At 43.1% G+C, this 17,715-nt stretch overlaps 1 protein-coding gene across 1 annotated transcript in view; it reads right to left on the minus strand.

The window, feature by feature from the left end:
• Positions 1-17,715, minus strand: part of LOC126249761 (NACHT and WD repeat domain-containing protein 2) — a 253,964-nt gene that overhangs the window by 40,836 nt on the left and 195,413 nt on the right. Inside the window, exons 23-26 of the mRNA XM_049951451.1 lie at positions 14,914-15,167; positions 8,631-8,839; positions 4,777-4,976; positions 1,367-1,536 (exon numbers count right to left, since the gene is read on the minus strand). Of these exons, the coding sequence (XP_049807408.1) occupies positions 1,367-1,536; positions 4,777-4,976; positions 8,631-8,839; positions 14,914-15,167 (833 nt within the window). The remainder of the gene's footprint in view (positions 1-1,366; positions 1,537-4,776; positions 4,977-8,630; positions 8,840-14,913; positions 15,168-17,715) is intronic.

The following is a 17,715-nucleotide window of genomic DNA, read 5'->3' on the forward strand; positions in this document are numbered from 1 at the left end:
CGAAGCGGTTTGATCGCCGTCCTAACATTCGGGCTGAGGTTTTCTATTGTCTCCATAATAAATGAAGGTGAATACCTGGACGGTTCTTTCAAAAGTACCACGCCCGCTTCACTACCCATTTCTCCTGCAATTGACCGAGCACACTTTCTCCAATGATGTGGTTTCGACGGTTACTAAATCTTATTCTTCCTTCTTCACCACGTTCTTGAGAGTATTAAGCACATGAAATGTCGTTCCAATGGGATCCTACACGTATTACCTACGTGGGATTGGCGTGATAAATGTAATGAAGCAGGGATTAAGAGAAAACTCATCTGCATTCCTCCAGTAAGTAGAGATATTCAAACGATTCCAATAACTAATCCTCACATGTACTTCTCTGATAATAATATTTATCCACCATTCCATACCTACGTCCACTATAGATTTTGTAGCTGGATACAGCCCAAAGTTTAGCTACAACTGTTTTTGTGGCGGTGTAAGATCTGACCGCCATCACAATATGGTTCCTTACGGTCACGCTGTAGCTGAGACGATCCGCCAAGCGACGTTACTGCTATCGCAGCGACTTCAGCGCCATTCGCAGACGACCTTGTTTGTGTTTACTCTCCATGCATTAACATATGGAACGTTTTTGGTCGGCATACTATTCCGAGCTGTGCTATTCCTCCTGGTAGCGAGTCTGAACCCTACTTGTGCTTCGTTCGCCATGCTAACGGCGGAAAGTTTTCAACGCGAAGATATCGGCTCTATCGCTAACGTATTACACGTTAGCTGCACGTACCGGTCGCTTCCGCAGCATTTTGCTTGTCATTTCGGCTCACATATTGCTGTTGTATCTCGTACATCGCAGTTATTGTTTTAATAAAAATCTGTTCGACAGAACAGTTTTCCGTAGATGTTTCTATGGCCAAATGACGTTTCTGCCGTCAGAGTTAGTTTAACATAGACAATAAATTGGTTGGGTGGGAGAAGTCATTCGTACCAGTTGCTGATGCGTCCCCTAAATCGTGCCCTACTTTTTTTCCTGTGTCGAAAGTATGGGACGGTGCTCGTCGACAACGGGATCATTAAGTACAGACAGGATCAGCCAAAAATACACCTAAGTATGAAAAGCCCCATAAAAACTACACCTAGGTAACGTAATCTAAAAGTTTATTGAACTCACGAATTCATTCCTTTCGAGTTTGTCTCACTTTACTAGTTACGGAATGAACTGTTTAACTTATGTTATCCAAGAAGATCAACCGTAACTTTTCACTGCTATAAGATTAATTTATTTGTAACAGTAACAACCGTGAGTAATATGCCATAACGTGAAGCCATAGCCTCAAAATTGTGTTAATAACAGACAATCAGAAATTACCTTGAAGGGGCGTACAGTCCAAATTTCCCATCTTTCGTACAGCTTCCTCCCCATTTTGGAACACTTCTCACAACACGTTTCTGTCTTATATCAATAATACTGCCCTTTTCCGCATCAATTAGTGCAACGAGTTGAGCTTTGTGGGGCATTGCTATTAAACTCACGACATCCTGCAAAGAATGGCAACATATGAAAAGGCAAATTGGAAAAATCATCCTGATATTCAAGTGATTATAAATTAGTTAAATAATGATTTATCAGAAACTCTAGAAAATTCATCCATGTAAATATCACGGGTAATTTCGTGTAGGTATAGTAGTTATTGGAGCCAGTTTTAGTTAAAAATTTCCTCAGAGATAAAATGCTATTCTTTTGTTCAATAAGTCTCCGAAATTAACATAAAAATTACAGTTAGCTGAAGTCAATACTTTGAAAAAAATTTAGTATTCTTCACAGCTTTGCAGTCATTTTATTTTCACATGCTGATAACAGAGTGAAGATGAAATGCTGTTTCCATTTTGTATTGACCGACACTATTTTGAATATAAGTTTAAAAAGACTGTTATTCCGAATGTGCCTACAGAAATTTCAGTAATAAGTCTAGATGGCTAGTGATAATATGACAATAAGAGAGCGTTCAAAGGAAAAACGCAAAATTTATGCAAGCAGGATTTCTGAGGTTTTCTCGGCATAACTGATTGTTGGTATGATTTCGTGTATCCATCTTAGGTGACGGTTTCATTATTGCACACAATATTTGAATGACTGCCCTAGTTGTCTTCTTTAAGAGTCGCGAGTGTTAGTTTTGCGTGTGTAGTCGCTTTATGGGCGGCATTCACAGACTGTACGATTTTCCCGACATCCTGTCGCCGATCATTTGCTATCATTTCATAACGAACCGAAGCATGACAATACCAGTTAAGCACCATCGTTTCTACAGAGATGTTTGCTTCGCGATAACATGGTAAGGTTTAATTTTCACTTTATTTATTACACTTTAGAAGATCCTGTAAGAACCACAGGTGCGTAAGTCTCCCCCCCCCCCCCCCCCCCGAGTGTTTGTTTCTTTATTTTTAGTGTCTCATTTCTACACTACCGGCCATTAAAATTGCTACACCACAAAGATGACGTGCTACAGACGCGAAATTTAATCGACAGGAAGAAGATGCTGTGATATACAAATAATTAGCTTTTCAGAGCATTCACACAAGGTTGGCGCCGGTGGCGACACCTACAACGTGCTGACATGAGGAAAGTTTCCAACCGATTTCTCATACACAAACAGCAGTTGACCGGCGTTGCCTGGTGAAGCGTTGTTGTGATGCCTCGTGTAAGGAGGAGAAATGCGTACCATCACGTTTCCGACTTTGATAAAGGGCGGATTGTAGCCTATCGCGATTTCGGTTTAACGTATCACGACATTGCTGCTCGCGTTGGTCGAGATCCAATGACTGTTAGCAGAATATGGAATCGGTGGGTTAAGGAGGGTAATACGGAACGCCGTGCTGGATCCCAACGGCCTCGTATCACTAGCAGACGAGATGACAGGCATCTTATCCGCACGGCTGTAACGGATCGTGCAGCCGCGTCTCGATCCCTGAGTCAACACATTGGTACGTCTGCAAGACAACAACCATATGCACGAACAGTTAGACAACGTTTGCAGCAGCATGGACTATTAGCTCGGAGACCATGGATGTGTTTACCCTTGACGCTGCATCACAGACAGGAGCGCCTGCGGTGGTGTACTCAACGACGAACCTGGGTGCACTAATGGCAAAACGTCATTTTTTGGGATGAATCCAGGTTCTGTTTACAGCATCATGATGGTCGCATCCGTGTTTGGCGACATCGCGGTGAACGCACATTGGAAGCATGTATTCGTCATCGCCATACTGGCGAATCACCCGGCGTGATGGTATGGGGTGCCATTGGTTACACGTGTCGGTCACCTCTTGTTCGCATTGACGGCACTTTGAACAGTGGACGTTACATTTCAGTGTTACGACCTGTGGCTCTACCCTTCACTCGATCCCTGCGAAACCCTACATTTCAGCAGATTAATGCACGACCGCATGTTGCAGGTCCTGTACGGGCCTTTCTGGATACAGAAAATGTTCGACTGCTGCCCTGGTCAGCACATTCTCCAGATCTCTCACCAATTGAAAACGTCTGGTCAATGGTGGCCGAGCAACTGGCTCGTCACAATATGCCAGTCACTACTCTTGATGAACTGTGGTATCGTGTTGAAGCTGCATGGGCAGCTGTACCTGTACACGCCATCCAAGCTCTGTTTGACTCAATGCCCAAGCGTATCAAGGCCGATATTACGGCCAGAGGTGGTTGTTCTGGGTACTGATTTCTCAGGATCTATGCGCCCAAATTGCGTGAAAATGTAATCACATGTCAGTTCTAGTATAATATTTTTGTCCAATGAATACCTGTTTATCACCTGAATTTCTTCTCGGTATAGCAATTTTAATGGCCAGTAGTGTAGTTTCCTATTCAATTAATGTCGTGGGGACTCTGTACCGATGCCAAGGTTCTGCTCTGGGGATACATACTTCTCAGATGTGATGTATAACGTGCCTGAGTTGGTCTAATTGCTCATGAATTTTTGTGAACCTGAGTTTGATAATGTCCATAATAGGTTCTAAAATGAGCTCCTCATGCAGTGTCTGGATACACGACTATCGTGAAGCCCTAAGTATCCACCGAAGGACTTTATTTTGTAATAGTTGGATGAGCTGTATTTGCTTGCTAGCGAGGCCTTGTCATGTGCATCCATACAGGATTTTTGCTGGAACAGTTACTGTGTAGAGTCTAACTTTTGTTGAGATGTGTAGCTTCCTCCTGCAGAATAGTGACATCAGTTCCCTCGACAGGCCACAGGCTTTCATTTTTAAGTCTTGCAAATGTATATTAAAAAAGGTGACGATCCAGTGTAACTCCCAAGTACGAGTACTTGACAGTTGCGCCCCATGGTACCTCTCCGCCTTGTGTAGTAAGGTTGTTATCTAGTTATGGCCGTATTTTGTTAAAGCATATTGCCTTTGTTTTGGTCGGGTTAATTTTAATCTTGTTATGTCCGCACCGTTCTGTGGAGAGGTTCAATTGTGTCTGTAGTCTTCCGATGTTGGCGTTATGTTGGCGTTCATTCGCAAAGCACACATTGTCATTTGCGAACTATGCCAGATGAATATTTGCAATCGTCTGTATGTCCTTGACATATATGGTAAACAATGGTGACTACAAGACCGAAAACATTCTTGGGACACCCTAATTAAACCATAAAACGAGCCTTCAGTATATGATACGATTTTATAGGGACTGGGTTGTTTCTTTCCTATAAAAAGTTTGACAAAACTTCTATTTAACCGATAATTATTTTATGTCCAGCTAACACTTACCTTAACTGAAGCTGCTCTCAGAGGAATCTTATGCATACTGGCGCCTGTTCGTGCATTATAAACGTACAAACAATCTCTTGCACCTTTATCGGCCCCAAGCACGACAATGTAACTATCGTCACATGTTACAACTCCAGGTTTAAAGGGCACACCAGGAGTACATCTCACTGGGTACTCGAATGAATATAGTTTTGTGCCTTCTGTAAAAAGGGCAACAATTATCTCAAAAGGTTTGTAGCAACAAACTCCAGTGCATTTACGAGCAATAGTATGAAGGCAACTGCAGGTGCTGAAATTTAATTTCGCAATATTAATTTGCTAGTCGCTAGCGCAATTCAAAATAAGTCCAAAATTTCCAGTAGTATGTTGTATAAAATTATTTGTTCACAGATTTAAACAAATTAAAAAGCTGAATTATGGATACTACACAGAATATTGAGACCTGACTCAATCAGAAACCGTTTACGTCGAAGGAGAATAATATGGACCATTGACAGCAGAACTAGTGAAACATGAGAGCTATTTTTGTGAAGGTTAAATCTATTTCCCAACACAGGCTTTTTAATTTATTGAAACAAATCTTTTACTGCAACAATTATTTCACATTACTAACCACTTTCGGCACGTCATTTTCAAATGCTGCTATAATATCTAAAATCAACAAATCAATGTGAGTCACCGTAGTGTGACTCAAGTTTTATCTCCGGATTTCAGTATTCAGATTAGGTCATTCCTAATGGAGAATATATATTTGTCTCGCCAGTTATTTTTAATAATTTTTTAGTGTACCAGAAATGATGCGTTTCGAAAAATGATTCCATTTTCACAGGATGTCTAGTACCGGAAATCTTACGGGTGTCAAACAGACGAGAAAAAGGGATCTTCGTCATTGAGAAAGCACGTGATGTAAAAATATGAAGCCTTTAGTGTGATGAAAATATTTCAGTCGTTAAGATATAGTAGACAGTATTTCTAAAGTATTCCTCATTAATCCTACCGACGGTGGATGTTGTAAATAGTTAACAACACAAGACACGAACTAGCGAAAAGTGAAGTACTCTGTTCGATGTAGATCAAAGGTGGAGAGGTCCGTCTCTTGACAGTAAGCCATTCACTTATTTTGTTTTTACATTTTAAACACCTCATCAACAAAAACATAGTGCGATATGCAACATTTCAGAAATCTTAAAGTTATTGAAGTGTTTAGCTAAAGGCAGCAGCAGATTTCACGCAGTATATTTCAGAATAGAATCCAGTCAGCCTTATCAGGCGCTAGTTATGCACTGATCCCTTTGTTTATAAGTATATTTATGTACACACGACTCGAACCAACTTGCAGCTATTGTCAAAAGCACAGCTAGTGCCAGTTGCTGACGGGGGAAGCAATGGTTTACATCCTAACAACTGGGGTCGATCTGTCACTTTCGGTTCCAGAAATACAGCATTTCAGTACTGGTATTGTTAGAGGTGGAGAGCTACTCTTTCAGAAGCCAAGAAGACAGAGAACTCCCACCATTTCTAAAGAAACAACAGTGACATTAGTCCAGAATCGTTTAGAATAATCATGTAATTGCCATCTTCGATGTGATCCGTTTGTGATTGTCGTGACCTCATACTCGTCTGTTTGTAACCTCTCTCCATGTATTGCACTTCCCTTTACACTCATTTCCATGATTTCTACACGATCAAGGCACGGTTAAATACTAGTTTCCATCTACTTTTCCATTAAATACAAGTTTCTCATTGCTGTCCTGTTCTAACTATACATCCGAAGAATTTAAGAGTAGCATAGACTTAGAGTCATTGGAAGAATGTGTGCGTCCTTGACGATCTGGAATTCTTTTAAAGTGATTGTATAATTAGTTCTGACCACCCATTATATCCGACAGAGACTATAATTACGTGTCATTCTGAAGGTACGGAAGGTACGTATTCTGTGTCGAGGTTTAGGGGTAACTTCATCACAATTCTGAAAGATACTATTTGTTGATTTAGGTCCGGCAAGAGAAGTTGTTTCTAGCCATTCATATACTCCTCTCTTTTTTATGAGCACAGAGAAATAAAATTATAATGTCGTGTTCAAAATTTTGAATCCGAACAATTATAGTAAATCTCTACAACTCGCTGATATTTCTGGGGATAATCCTACTCCCGAAGTGACCAGTCAAACGAAGTGTGTCATAATTTCCCATTACGTAGAAATTTAATTATCTACGGGAATAACTATGAGGTTAAAATCGACTTCCGTAACTTCAAAATAACAACAGGAAATCTCAAAATGAAACTGATACGTTTACTAAAACACATAGGATTCCAGTGCCACCAATTGTCACGATATCCCGAATTTCCATTTTGATCAGTTGAGAGTATCTGGTGAGCTGAGGTCAGTGGAATAGCGATCTGCTGAAAACAACAAAATAAAATTCACGTGTCTTAAAGGGGCAGACAAAGCCAGAATTCAGATTCTCGTCCACGAGTAAGCAAAAAGATATCATAATCAGTGCCTTCTACAGAAGAAACTGACAGAAAGTCACAAGACTGATAAGACGAAATTCAAGACGTAGTATTGATCGAGTGATACTGCCGTCTGTATATATCAATACTACGACTTTCAAAAGAGCAAAACTAAGTAAAATGTTCGTTTACTTCATCAACTAGATGCTGAAATGGTAACTGCAGAATAACGTAGATTTAAGAAGTCTGAGAGGTACTTAGTCTTTCTTTCACTTTTTACTGTATTGAAAATTCCTCAGTTCATTGCATAAAGGGCGGTAGTGCATTAGGGGGAGGGAATAAAAATGGAAGATTAAGAGTTTTTTGTTTATGGAGCATTAGCTTCCACAGTGAATAGTGAACATTACGGCTTTGCGAACACGATTAGCCATGTTTAGCAATAAACGTAGGAAGAAATCAATTTTTAGTTTACGGGCTGCCAAGCGTGTAATACCAAAGGGAAATGAGGCGATCATTATTTTCCACTGTATACGGAAACTCACTGCATACATCTGAGAAACCACTGCAGGGTCGTGACGTCCCTCGCTGGGCCACAGAGGACTGTCAACAGGTGACTCGATTGAATGAGTTGCGGTACAGCTAATGTTCGAGCTGTATATCGCCTTCGCATACTGGCAGACCATTGGAAATCACCGATCCTGATTACCAACTGGCCCTAGATGAGCTTTTGGATGTTTAGCGAGTGTTTGGGGCGCCTCTCGTTGACACTGATACGTCCAATTAACGTCGCACATACGTTAGGTTATTATGTCACTTGCACTCGTTCGTGCCATCAATGCGATGGTGTGCTCTCAGTCAAATGCCGGTCTGGTTCCCACAAGAAGAACACGAACGATTTTCTTTCCCGACTTTGCTCAGTCTTTCCCGACTTTGTCGACAAAACCTTAAACTCCTTATACATTTTTTCCTCCAGATCAGTGAGATTTTTTAACAGCGTAAAATCCCCTTCACTGAGTAATGAGGATACAAACCAAATTCCACACACCGCTATCGCTTGATATGAATGCAAATAAGAATTTATTGCACATGATGGACTACAGGTTCCGGGGTGCACCAGCGCCACGCCGCTAAGCCATGCTTATCAATAGCACAGCCGAGCTACTCTTTGCTGAATCCATCGGATATAGCAAAACTGGCATGATACAATAATTCTCCACACATTTTCTGTCCAGTCATTAACATCGATTCTGTGTGGATGCTGTGCTCTCCGTAAAACTAAAAAGCTGCAGCAAGATTAAATAATGATCGTTGAAGACATTGGGTATTGTAAAACAGTAAACGGTATCACAACATACACATACAGTTTCAGTTAATAAGAGCAAACAAACACTTTTCCTTACCAGGAATAGACCGCACGACTCCTGTCGCATTAACACGCATTCCTTCATTACTTCCTTGTGTTGCTTCAGACTTTGAAACAGCCAGGAATTTGGCTCCACCTTCTAGTAGGGTAATTTGTTGAACACCAGGCTGTTCGTCTTTGAACAGAACTTGCTCAGTTAGACGGTTCCATATCAAGATGTTTCCAGATTCTGCGGACACGATGAATCTGTAACAACGTGCAGTATATGATATACTTCCAACTAATGGCATGACAACTATCAGTAAGGAAACTGTATTACAAATAGGTGCATTTCAGTTGGTTTTATCATAAAGTACAAGTAATACGCCTTTGGTATGGGGTAAATTCGCGGTTACAGAAATGAGAAACATTTCTCTATAATTCCTTCAGACTTACTGGCTACAAGCTAGTCTGGGCACTAACGGAACATGACACACACTCCCCGTTATTCAAATAAAATCTCTACTCTTGCAAACACCTCGTCAATTCTTCTATAGAGTATTGAACGATTACGCGTAACGACGAATGTTTCAGTTGCTCTTGACTAAATAACGGGCTACGAACCCAAAGTTTCGATGTTTCTGTAGACAGCCGTCTCGTAGCGGCCCATTTTATTGTACTGTTACAGGACGCCCCACTCCTAGTCACAGGGATTTAGCCAAAAACTGTACTCTAGACTGCAGATCAATGGATGACCGTCCTCTTCAGTGATGAGTCCCGGTTTGGTACCAAAATGACAGTATCTTTTTTTTTTATTTGGCCGGAAACCAGAAGCCATTCTCCAACGAACTCCCGTTAAAGGGATACTTGCCAATGAGTCAGTGCCTGTGTGTATACTTTAACAGATAACAAATCTACAGGTGGACGCTCAGACCTAAATGTCTTTCCACGTGAGACTGTTGACTGCAACATCCCTGATGTTAATGAGTGCTCGTTAGCCTGTGCCCCAGGTTACGAAATCGACTGACATGTCTTGTACAGATATCTTTACATTTTAAAAAATCAGCGAGTGAGATAGCCAACTCGATCTTTCGTCTGAATCCCATAATGCATGCTCGGGATGATCATGGCAGACGTGTGTTATTGCTTGCAGTCCTAATCCCCAGAAATAGCCTTGCTCTTATGGAGCTCATAAAAAGAATCATTATCAGTTCCACGCATCGTTGCGTGCGCGGCATTGCTCCTCGCGGTTGTACCACTCCGCATTATGAATTGTGTAGAGCCGTGATTCCATGTTTCATGTGCGCCGTGTCGCCTTCATTTCACTCTGCGTAATTTTCGTAGCATCAACAAGTATCCGTGTTTTAACTTATAGTTATATTGGAATGTTCCTTCATTTATTGAAACTGCTGTACTTCACAGTTAGAACCCAAGTAAAAGGATTTAAATGATGAAAGGCTTTTACAAGTCTATCATCTCTTTATTGAAACATTATGGAGTTGATCCAACCAACTGCTCGACAAACTATTGTTTCGGTGCATTTAATACACTACTGGCCATTAAAATTGCTATACCAAGACGAAATGCAGATGATAAACGGATATTCATTGGACAAATATATTTTACTAGAACTGACATGTGATTACATTTTCCCGCAATTAGGGTGCATACATCCTGAGAAATCAGTACCCAGAACAACCACCTCTGGCCGTAATAATGGCCTTGATACGCCTGGACATTGAGTCAAACAGACCTTGGATGGATCACTGCACTATTTAAAGCGTTTTTGGCGTGAACTGAGGGGTCGTGCATTATCCTGCTGGAATATGGATTTTAGTAGGGGAAAATGTTGTACGTAAAAGATGATTTTTGGTAGGTACTTTATTCTAGTGGCAGGTTTTAGATTCGAGTAAAGGAATGCCCACTAGATACCGCAGTACGCATTTTCCGCCATTTTCTACAGTTTTTATTGATGTTAGACATCATGTTGTGTTTTGTGCCGCATTTCTAACTGTTTCATGTCCCACACATATACGGCCTGTATAATGTATTAATGTTTTTGGAATATATTGTTAATTCTTCAGGTACAGAATTTTATGGTGAGTAAAATGCTGTATATTTTAGAACTGTTTATATAACTTGTGGACAGTTAAGCCGTACTTCGTCGGTTGTGCATCATTTTTAATCTTGAAACAGAAGAAGGTCTTTTACCATGGAACATGTGGTACTTGCGAATGAACTGAATTTCTTTGATGTAACAGTTTTACGTGTCTTGAATGATAGAAATTTGTGATAGTTTCTTATACTTTTTATTTCAAAATATATTTGACTTGTAACTGGTGTTTGTTTAATATTTCTGCTTAATTTGATTTCACTTAATGATTATTGGTGTGTAGAAGAGTAATAATGCAAACGATCGAGCATTAAATACAGCACTGACAATAGTTTGCTGGCTGCAACGCTTCTAAATTCCAATCGAATACTTGTTCCTAGGTAGGTGACCATGTTCTATCGTGGAGCATGTTTTTGCATTTGGAAAAACCATGACTTCCAGAGCAAAATTTGTAATTTCGGAAAAAGATTGTACCACATAAAAAGTGAAAGCTATCCTTTAAAAATCATATTAAATCTCTATTACAGGGCTCGCTAGAGGCTAAAGTCTAAACATGTACCAAGGTACAACACTCTCCGCTACCCTGGTCATCAAGGATATAAAAACAAATTTTACCCATTCTTCTCAGATACACTTTTGTGATCAGAAGTATCCAGACACGTGGCTGAAAATGACTTGCAAGTTCGTGGCGTCCTCCATCTGGTAATGCTGGAATTCAGTATGGTGATGGCCCACCCTTAGGCTTTCACGGAGTGCTGCACTGGGGGGAGTTATCGTTGTCGGTCGGCGAGGCCTGGCACGAAGGCGGCGTTCCAAAACATCCCAAATGTGTTCTATAGGATTCTGGTCAGGACTCTGTGCAGGCTAGTCCATTACAGGGATGTTATTGTCGTGTAACCACTCCGCCACAGGCCGTGCATTACGAACAGCTGCTCGACCGTGTTGAAAGATGCAATCGCCATCCCCGAATTGCTCTTCAACAATGGGAAGCAAGAAGGTGCTTAAAACATCAATGCAGGCCTGTGCTGCGATAGTGCCACGCAAAACAATAAGGGGTGCAAGCACCTACATGAAAAATACGACCACACCATAACACCACTGCCTCCGAATTTTACTGTTGGCGCTACACACGCTGGCAGATGACGTTCACCGGGTATTCGCCACACTCACACCCTGCCATCGGATCGCCACATTATGTACCGTGATTCCTCATTGCACACAACGTTTTTACACTTTTCAATCGTCCAATGTTTACGCTCCTTACACCAATCGAGGTGTCGTTTAGTATTTACCGGCGTGATGTGTGGCTTATGAGCAGCCGCTCGTCCATGAAATCCAAGTTTTCTCACCTCCCACCTAACTGCCATAGTACTTTCAGTGGATCATGATGCATTTTGGAATTCCTGTGTGATGGTCTGGATAGATGTCTGATGACGACCCTCTTCAACTGTCGGCGGTCTCTGTCAGTGAACAGACGAGGTCGACCTGTACGCTTTTGTGCTGTACGTGTCGTGTCCCTTCACGTTTCCACTTCACTATCACATCGGAAACAGTTGAACTAGGGATGTTTAGGAGTGTGGAAATATCGCGTACAGGCGTATGACACAAGTAACACCCAGTCACCTGACCACTTTCAAAGTCCGTGAGTTCCGCAGAGCGCCCCATTCTGCTCTCTCACGATGTCTAATGACTACTGAGGTCGCTGATATGGAGTACCTGGCAGTAGGTGGCAGCACAATGCACCTAGTATGAAAAACGTGTTTTTGGGGGTGTCCGAATACTTTTGATCACAGTGTACTAGTGGGAATTCAGTCTCCCTTCAAAAAGTACCAAATCAGTCCATTCGTCATATCCAATAGCTCTCTACACCATGATCCCAGGAGCTGGAGAGGCACAGGTGTCGAGAATCGCTGCTTCCTGTGGGTTCTCGCCAGGTCATCTACGGGCACTGTGGCGTCGATCTGACCGCCACAAACAGAAGCGAGACTCATCGCTGAAAGTTACAAAATGCCATTCATTGTCCCAGTTGGCTCTGGTCCCACACCATGCAAGAGTCTGCTGTCTGTGGTATGGTGTCAGTGGTAAACGACACATAACAACTCGAAATCGCAACCCAGCGGCCAGCAGTCTGTTCCCGACGGTTCGTAGTGACTCTCTGGCTACCTGCCAGGATCTCAGCTATTGAAATCCATCTATTCATCAGATCCACTCGAACAGTCCTACAATCTTTTTGTGGTGTAGTCCTTGTGGAAGGAGCCATATCAACTGTTCGCGTGATGGATCCTCGACCGAGAAACATATCTGGCCACGGCACTGGAGTCAGCGTGGCTCCATATGCCTGTCGGTAGCTTCTAGAATCTCATCGACTCTCTTCCTGCATGTCTCCCAGCGGTTATTCAAGTTTTACACAAGTGGTCAAATTAATGTTACTGGACAGTGTCAATGTGTGAGCACTTGATCACTATTGGGTGTCTAATGTTACTGGAACTTTTCAGGCGGACACTGCAACAGAGCATGTCCAGAGGACATGCAGTTGCGCTTTGTCGTCGTCTTTTGGACTTTGAGTCCGGCATGAGAAACGTGGGAATATCATACCGACAGATCGCACAGACCGTTGGCTGTACATCAAAAGCTGCAGAACTGATGGTGAAGAGATGAACTCCGGCCAACAGTGTGGTAAGAACAGTTGATATGGTGGCCGAGCGGTTCTAGGCGCTACAGTCTGGAACCGCGCGACAGCTACGGTCGCAGGTTCGAATCCTGCCTCGGGCATGGATTTGTGTGATGTCCTTAGGTTAGTTAGGTTTAAGTAGTTCTAAGTTCTAGGGGACTGATGACCTCAGAAGTTAAGTCCCATAGTGCTCAGAGCCATTTTTTTTTCGGCTATGGCTCTGGCAAATCGTACTGCACCTGCAGCAGCAATTTCAGCAGCAGCTGGCACCACAGTGACACAACGAACCGTTACAAATCGGTTACTTCAAGGACAGCTCCAAGCCAGGCGCCCTTTGGCGTGCATTCCACTGACGCCAAACCACCGCCATTTCCGACTTCAGTGGTGTCACGCAGGAGCTCAGTGGAGGACAGGGTGGACGTCTATTGTGTTTTCTGATGGAAGCTGGTTCTGGCTCGGTGTTCTTCCGTGTGTTGGTTAGAAGGAGGCCACTTGAGGTCCTGCAACCAAACTGTCTGCGTGCTAGACACATTGGTCCTGCACCTGGAGTTACGGTCGGGAGATGTGATTGCGTATGATAGCAGGAGCACTCTCGTGGTTTCATATCAGCGCACACTCCGCTGCAGAGTGAAAATCTCATTCTGGAAACATCCCCCAGGCTGTGGCTAAGCTATGTCTCCGCAGTATCCATTCTTTCAGGAGTGCTAGTTCTGCAAGGTTCGCAGGAGAGCTTCTGTAAAGTTTGGAAGGTAGGAGACGAGGTACTGGCAGAAGTAAAGCTGTGAGGAGGGGCGTGAGTCATGATGGGTAGCTCAGTTGGTAGAGCACTTGCCCGCAAAGGCAAAGATCCAGCGTTCGAGTCTCGGTCCGGCACACAGTTTTAATCTGCCAGGAAGTTTCACTCTCGTAGTTATCCCACGCACCCTGACTGCCAATTTTTACGTCAGTCTGGTAATTCGACCTGTTGTGCAGCCATTCAGGAACAACATTCCAAAAGGTGTTTTCCAACAGGATAACGCTCGCCCACGCACCGCTTTTGTAACCTAACCTTGGCATTTCACATTTGCAACGGCTTACCTCGTGCTTACATTAACCTGTGTTCTTGCAATGATGAACATTTATATATGTTACCTAGACAAATGTATTCCCGAAATTTCATTACTCTACCCTTATTATTTTTTGGTGTTACGATTTTTTCCGTCAGTGTATCTAGGAAAGCTTCAATAAATATCCTGCATAGGTTGACTGTAACAGCTAAACTTAATGGCTTACTACGCCCCACCCAGTGGTTGGGTTGGAGTTGTTTTGGGGAAGGAGACCAGGCAGCCAGGTCATCGGTCTCATCGGATTAGGGAAGGACGGGGAAGGAAGTCGACCGTGCCATTTCAAAGGAACCATCCCAGCATTTGCGTGGAGCGATTTAGGGAAATCACGGAAAACCGAATTCAGGATGCCCGGATGCTGGATTGAACCGTCATCCTCCAGAATGCGAGTCCAGTGTGTTAGCCACTGCGCCACCTCGTTCGGTCCACCCAGTGCAGCAGACAGGAGAGCTACCTGCTGTCGGGGGTGATCTCGGCGTGCGTGACGATGGCCCCGAGCGGGCTGTCGGCGAGCCTGGCGAGCAGGCGGCCTAGCTGCAGGTCCCAGACGCCCACGCAGCCGCGCGTCACCGTCACCGCCAGCCCCGCCTCCTGGCACACCCGCACGCAGTCCACCTGCACCTCGTGCCGGTCGATCACGTGCACCTGCTCGAAGATGTTGTTGATGTTCCACACCTTCACCGTGCGGTCGATGGACGACGTTATCACCTAAAACACATCAGTACACGTAACCACTAGATGTCACGTGAGGCGGACATGTGAACATAAAAGGAGTCCTCAGTAGAGAAGCATTAACAGCAGAATTAGTCTGTCAGAAGAACTCAATGACTACGAACGTGGACTAGTCATTGGATGTCACGTGAGCAACAATCAATCAGGGACGTTTTAATCTTTCCAATGCTACACACGTACACCGCAGCTAAATCAAGACCAGGCAGACCGTATGTCGCTTCAAGCATTGTGGAGGGTGGTTGTAAAATATCGCATGAAGTCACAGGAAGGAATCACTCGTGAGTTCCAAAAGTGCTAACAGCAAGCCGGCCGGAGTAGGCGAGCGGTTCTAGACGCTACAGTCTGGAACCGCGCGACCGCTACGGTCGCAGGTTCGAATCCTGTCTCTGGCATGGATGTGTGTGATGTCCTTGAGTTAGTTAGGTTTAAGTAGTTCTAAGTTCTAGGGGACTGATGACCTCAGCAGTTAAGTCCCATAGTGCTCAGAGCCATTTGAACCAACTAACAGCAATCCAGCTAGCAAAATGACTGTGCGTAAAGAGTTGAAAAGAACGGGATACAAGTGTCGAGCAGCTCGTCCATAGTCACAAATTTCGGTAGTCAATGCTAAGTGACACGCTATCTGACGTAAAGAGCGACGCCACTGGCGAATGGATGACTGGAAACGAGTTGTTCAGTGTTACCGATTTCGACTGACACTAATACCCATGCCACTCGTTTTAACAGTAAGGTGAGAATTCACCTGTGGTAATAATCTTGTATTTTTCTTTGTAAAGGAACATTTGAGAGTTCATAACTTAGATTTTGCTTTGATATCCTCAGTTTCAGTTCTTTGGTCATCCATTAGCCCTGGACACTACCTTTGACGCCATTCAAATGGCTCTGAGCACTATGGGACTTAACAGCGGAGGTCATCAGTAGCCTAGAACTTAGAACTACTTAAACCTAACTAACCTAAGGACATCACAAACATCCATGCCCGAGGCAGGATTCGAACCTGCGACCGGAGCGGTCCCGCGGTTCCAGACTGAAGCGCCTAGAACCGCTCGTTTGACGCCATTCACTACCTTTTCAGATAACCAGAATTTCTCTGGATTTTGTGAGAGGTCTTGCGATTGGATTTTGCTGTGTTAGTTACTGAAAGCTTCAGGCACAGCCCTAGTGGCAGTCAAACGTACTTAATTTTGCATTTCTCTGTCTATAGCCCTATTCTGCGTTTTAAATCTATTGTATGGTAGTCGCTGCTTCTTTAGAAGTTATTTTACCAGTGTTGTATACTGTGGAGGGTCTCTCCCATCACGAGCTGCCGGCCGCGGTGGTCTCGTGGTTCTAGGCGCGCAGTCCGGAACCGCGCGACTGCTACGGTCGCCGGTTCGAATCCTGCCTCGGGTATGGATGTGTGTGCTGTCCTTAGGTTAGTTAGGTTTAAGTAGTTCTAAGTTCTAGGGGACTGATGACCACAGATGTTAAGTCCCATAGTGCTCAGAGCCATTTTTGAACCATCACGAGCTATTCTAGTAGGTACATATGTATCCAGTGCTTGGTCAATTATTCATTGGACTTCAGTCATAGTTCCCCTACGTCATCCTATCCAACTAGATGTTTCAATTTCCTCATTGAAATATTACACTACTGGATGTTTATCTACTTAGCTGAACCTATAGATCTATCTAATAGTTTTAGTTGTCCTTTGAACTTCGGCAGTTCTTGTTTCTACAACTGCCTCATGGTTGCTGATACTAGTTTCATTGTGGACACCCTCAAAGAATTCAGGTTTATTTGTTGATATCAGATCCAATATTTTTATCTTGAGTAGGCTTCTGAAGTACTTCTTCTAAGTAGTTTTCAGAGAAGGCAAATGGTATTATTTCACAGTTTTGCTTGTTACGCTCAGCACTTACAAACCTGCAAGCTTAATTATCCCAACTAATTACTGGATGATAAAAATCTTCTCCGGTAATGACAGTATCATTACGGAACTCACATAGTAGCGAAGTGGTGGTTTCTGTTAAGTTTTCAGTTACATCTGGAAGTGGACCTGGTAGTCGATAAAATGATTCAGTTATAAGTTTACTCCTGCCCTTGATACTGAGCCTTGCCCAACTAATCTCGCAAACAGCTTCAGTTTCTGTCTCGTTGGATTTCAGTTTCTTGCTTGTGACTGTCGCAAGCTAACCACTACGTTCTCTCTACATACACATACTGCTTTTTTAAACGCATTCGAGTTGAACGACGTTCATTCTGTGTTCTTCACTCCACTTCTATCGTTTTATCCCAGATCACATAATAATTTCTGGCGTTATCGGGGGTTTTACAACTGTATATAATGGTTCGTCTTCTGAGCTTTACATGGGGGTCAATATATCTAAATCTTGGTAAGAATCTAACTACTGCATTATGTGCACGGCATATATCAACATTAATTCAAACCTCACTCTTACATGACTGGTTTCCTTGAGACCTGTAGCAAAATTTTTGCTCGCTTAAAGACAAAATATGAAAATTAAATCTGTAAGACCTTAAT

This window comes from Schistocerca nitens, chromosome 3 (genome assembly GCF_023898315.1).
Source record: "Schistocerca nitens isolate TAMUIC-IGC-003100 chromosome 3, iqSchNite1.1, whole genome shotgun sequence".
Classification (NCBI taxonomy): domain Eukaryota; kingdom Metazoa; phylum Arthropoda; class Insecta; order Orthoptera; family Acrididae; genus Schistocerca; species Schistocerca nitens.